A 5187-nucleotide genomic window follows, 5' to 3' on the forward strand; every position below is an offset into this window, starting at 1 on the left:
CGCGCACACACACACACACACACACACACACACACACACACACACACACACACACACACACACACACACACACACTCACTCTGACTGTCTTCTCTCCTGGTGAATATACCATGTGCTGCTTTACGGTGTTCCATGCTCCGCTCCTCTCCTCCTCTCCTCTCCTCTCCTCTCCTCTCGTCCACTCTCCTCTCCCAGGACTCCCTCTTTCCCAGGTGTTTCGCCCAGGTGGGTGTGGTTTTGAGGTTATTAGGTTAAGGCAGTGGTTCCCAAACAGTGGGTCGCGGACACATTTTTATAAGTAAATATCCCTTTTTTTACTTCTTATTTCAAATATATATATATATATATATATATATTTCAAAAGATTTTCGATTTCTTTTTTCGTTTTTTCCCACACAATTATTCATAAAATAATCTAAATTCTATTTTTTTTTAAATGTTAGTATGAAAATAGCAAATCTAGTAGTGAAAATAGCAGATCTACAAGCTCACAACCCGTCGCATCGCTACGTGTTGTGAGCTATTTTCACTAGTTTGGGTCCCGGAAAGACATAAAATGTCTCTTTTGGGTCACGGACCAAAAAAGTTTGGGCAGCACTTGGTTAAGGCATATTTTCTGTGAGGTTAGGTTTTAGGCATATAACCAACCACGCCCACCCTGGCGAAACACCAAACAAAGAGGGAGTCCCTTCCTCTCCCCTCTACTATACTCTACTCTCCTCTCCCGTCTCCTTTCCTCTTCATCTCCTCTCCCATGCTTCATTCCTCCCCTCTAAACAATGAGAGGCCAGAACCAGGTCTTTGTAGTGGATTCCTTCACACCAGAATCTGTCTGTGTGGACGCAACATTAATCAGTCCCACCACAGTTTACTTTGGATGTGCGCTAATGCTTGCCGACGGAGGGATGAGTAGAAGCTCCTTGTGTTGAGCAGACTGGGGATAACGTGAAGGAGAGAGAAAGAGGGAGATTAAGTGGGATAGGGGCGGGGCATCTTAATTCTGGTAGCATCTTTTCCTTTTCTTTTTGTCAGGTTTGAATCAGTGTTCATTTTGACGGCAGATTTTGATGTCGTTTTTGTCTTTTTTTTGTCTTTTGAATAAAATTCCATTTAGTTTTAGTCATCTGAAATGCTTTACTTTTAGTCTAGTTTTAGTCGACTAAATATCATAAGATTTTAGTCGACTAAAACTAATGACTGATTTGTATACTGGCTACCGAAAATAGACGATCTACAAGCTCACAAAACCTTGCAGACGTGCGCAACCAAGCGTAAAATGACTTGTCTTAGTTCTACTGGATCTCTTCTCCACTAGTCCCTCCCTAACATTTTAGTCTAGACCTTTAGTCTTGTCAATATATTTAGTCATAGTTTTAGTCATCATAGCTTAGTTTTTATTTAGTTTTCATCAGTTAACACATTCCATGCCAGAGTTTAATCTCATAATGTACTCACCAGTGCCAGCGTTTTATTGTTGTTTTTTAGTTTTTTTCATGTCGCCACAGACCTCGCTAAATAAGTTAAAAGTGCGCGTTCATTTGGTTCTAAACACACAGCGGATCCGTGAGAAACGGCGAGCGAAAACAGTTTCCAAATCCGTGCCGCCATCTTGAAGCTACAGCCGATACACGCTAAACAGTGATCAGCGAGGAGAAAAACAACAACCAGAGAAAATCGAGTTTTAAACAGGATCCCAGACAGGAAGCGGATACGATCGAAAAAACCGGAACCCGAATAATTCCGTTTCCGACCGGAAACCGGAAACGGAAATGGATCAAAAAAATTCGGAAAGTGCACCTGGGGCACTTAACATGGGAATCGGCGGTTCGCGTAGATCTACGCGACTGGCACGCTGCGGCTTTAAATAGGTTCGCGTAGATCTACGCGACTGGCATGCAATGTGTTAAAAAAGGTAGTCGACGAACATTTTTCGCCATTGTTTCAGTCGATGAAATTAACACTGGTTTGAATGCTGGTAATGTTGACCTAGGTTTAGCTGCACAGCAAAAACTGGTCCCTGTTCATATTCTCGGTTACATTACTGCTTGGGATTTCTAGAAAATAGTAGATCTACAAGTTCACAACATGTCACGGTGTGAGCTTGTACATCTGCTATTCATGAAAGTTTTTGAACATTTTGTTGGAAAAACCTTGAAACTCATACGAGAAACTCATACCACACATGCCCAAAGTAGGGATGGCAGGTTGAAAGTGGTCACTTCAAAGGCTTCGCGCGTGCTCAACTAAAAAAAGGATGAACCATAGGAATGAACTGTCTTTGACCTCTGTCGGGTGCAGATTCCCAGTAACATAGAACCCTAAAAGACGAACCGCACTCACAAGTTGAACGTCTCTTGAGGTTTTTTATTTTTTTTTATTTACAGCAGCAGTTTGAAAGTGGTAAAGTGTATTGAAGTGTGCCAAATGTGTGAGGACAGCTGTTACGGACAGTGACGTCCACAATGTCCAGAAGAGGAAAACGTTTTGATTGCTTTTCCGTATAACCTCCATCTTTCATAAGACAGCACGTGCATGTGGGCGACCCATGTCTCACTATAATGCATGTGATGTTGTGCAACATCTCTCAGTGGGGCTGGTCTTTAACCCATTCAATCCAGGAACGCATAGCTGTGTCATTTTAGATGTTTAGCTATAAGCATTATTTTATACTTTGGGCTATTCAAAAATAGCAGATATACAAGCTCGATCTGCAATTTTATTCAGAAAAATCGTGAAACTTTGTTCAAATCTTTATATATATTTTTTTAACGCAAACATTTTTAACTCAAATCTTTGCTTCTGGGGATTCTACAAAATATCAAAACGTTTTTTTTAAACGTATGTTGCTATAATATCAGTGGACCACCCAAAATGATATGTCTTTGGCTGCGGCCCCCCATCTCAAAATATTTTGTTCCAGGGACCCCCAGAAGCAAAGATTTGAGTTAAAAATGTATATATATATTCAAAGATTTGCAGACATTTTCACGATTTTCTTTTTACAAAAATAGCAGATCTACAAGCTCATAGCACGGCACTCGAGCTTGTAGATCTGCTATTTTTTTGAATAGCCAAATAAATCTTAAAATGACACAGATGCGTTCCCAGTCTTAATGGATTAAGATGCAGGATCAGTGCCCAGATACCCGTCAAACTACTTCTCTAGACTGAGTGATACCCACGGGGCATAACACCAGAAGGAGCTCACCTGACCTCGTTCCCCCCAAATTTGGCTCAAACGTGGAGGGAAATACATTCTAACTATGCTGCCACCAAAATGTGTAATTCCCTACCAAAACCCATTCTCCCGGGATCTCGACTCCCTACCCACACTCAAGACCAACCTACAATTTAGAATAGTTTGAACTCCTTGAAAACTTTGGTCGTAGCATCCTCTGCCCCCCCACCCCCACCCCTCCTTTCTCTGTAAATATACCTTTTGATGCTACTGAGTTTTCTACCAATATGTATTGTATCATATGTATGTATGTATGTATTATTATGTATTACTTAGTACAATGGACCACAATGGAAACATTTTGTGTTGTCCTTTCAGCATAACCTTTGACTACTACCTGTTCTGCTAACAAATTTGTTAATAAAGTATTCAATCGGCCCAGACGGCTGGCGTAGCGGTCCGGGCACCTAGGCTCAATGTAGCGCATTGCAGGTTCGAGTCCCGATTCCGACGGCCTTTCCTGCGTGTCACTCCCCATCTCTCTCTCCCTATTTCCTGTCAAACTACTGTCCTATCAATAAAGGCATAAAAGCCCCAAAATAAATCTTTTAAAATAAAAAAAAGTATTCAATCAATCTAACTCTCTTTCTCTCTCTCTCTCTCTCTCTCTCTCTCTCTCTCTCTCTCTCTCTCTCTCCTCTCTTGCTGCGGTCCAGTTGAGAGGACCAATGAGGTGATTGTTGGGACTGACCAGCTGATGGAGATCTAGGCCTAATGAAGGATACCAGGCGTCATCTCTCTGACCACCACACCACTGATGGACAGGCAGGCTGGCCAATCAGGGATTTATAGCTGTGGTTTGACACACCCACACGTTGCGCTCATAGGATTTTTTTCTTTTTCTTTTTAAAATAAAAGCAGTTGTATTTAAGTGGAATTTGTTTCATTCGTGTTTGTCTGATAGTTTTACTAAGTTGCATTTATCCATTTGTACAAATGTGACCAAATGGACTCCATGGTTACATTTATACATTCCCAGAGTTAAATTAACACTCAGGAGTTCACAATATAAAGTTCCTTATTAATCAGCATTTACATTTTTTGACTAGCTGACAACGCGTCGGTACACACCCACTTGACAACTTGTAGATTAGAGTGAGTCCCTCACGCTGAAGGTTAATTACAGTACGTAAATACTAAAAAGCCTACTCATGTGTAGCCTAATGAGAATACGAAGTGAGATTACAAAGTTGTTGTTTTTTTTGTTTTCGTTAACAATATTCTTTGTCGTAAAGTAACGCTCTACTTCATGGGTTTTCAACTGATTGTGAACCAGGGACCACCACCCTGACTAAGAATCAACCTGGGGACCACTGTTGTGTTGGGTGAGATTAGAGCTAAGATTAGTGCTTTGCTAACACTTGCTATTGTATGCATGCATCCCATGATACATCCCACTGTTTCTCAACCAGTGGTCCATGGGCTACACAGACACATGCCATTATATGGCCACATTTCCTAATAATGATGACTCCATCAGGCAATCCGGTACACTTCCCCTTCTTGAGATTCTAACTCCCTTTTCTGTGGAATTTCTTGACCTCCGACTTCCCAGAATCTCACAACATTGACGTGTCATCATACAGTAGGTCACCAGGTCGATAATTGCTCCATGGAACAAGAAGAAAAAAACATATTGCAACTGGGTCAGGGACCACATGTAATACCTTCAGGGACCACAAGTGGTCCACGGACCACCTGTTGAAAACCCCTGCCCTACTTGATCATACTACAGCGTCACACAGAAGCATCAAAAGTAGCAGATCCAGATCTGCTACTTCTGATGCTTTTGAATTAGAATCCTGAAAAGTAACAGTTTTGGACATAGACGAAAGAGACTTATTTGAGAGTTAATTTAGAGTAACATTTTTGAAAGATTTAGAGTTTTTTTTACAATAATGGCATGGCTAAAATAGGAATGCCACTGTGAATTTGAATTTAAAATACAT

The 5187-nt window shown here is 41.1% G+C and overlaps 1 protein-coding gene across 2 annotated transcripts in view; it reads left to right on the forward strand.

Moving 5' to 3' along the window:
- Positions 1 to 4115, forward strand: part of eif2b3 (eukaryotic translation initiation factor 2B, subunit 3 gamma) — a 69746-nt gene extending 65631 nt beyond the window's left edge. For both annotated transcript variants that reach the window (XM_080439489.1, XM_080439490.1), the window contains exon 12: positions 3895 to 4115. In XM_080439489.1, the coding sequence (XP_080295615.1) occupies positions 3895 to 3947 (53 nt within the window). In that variant the 3' untranslated portion in view covers positions 3948 to 4115. The remainder of the gene's footprint in view (positions 1 to 3894) is intronic.
- Positions 4116 to 5187: the final 1072 nt, after the last annotated feature.

The sequence above is a fragment of the Gymnoscopelus braueri genome (assembly GCF_963280865.1).
Source record: "Gymnoscopelus braueri genome assembly, chromosome: 10".
NCBI classification, from domain to species: Eukaryota; Metazoa; Chordata; class Actinopteri; order Myctophiformes; family Myctophidae; genus Gymnoscopelus; species Gymnoscopelus braueri.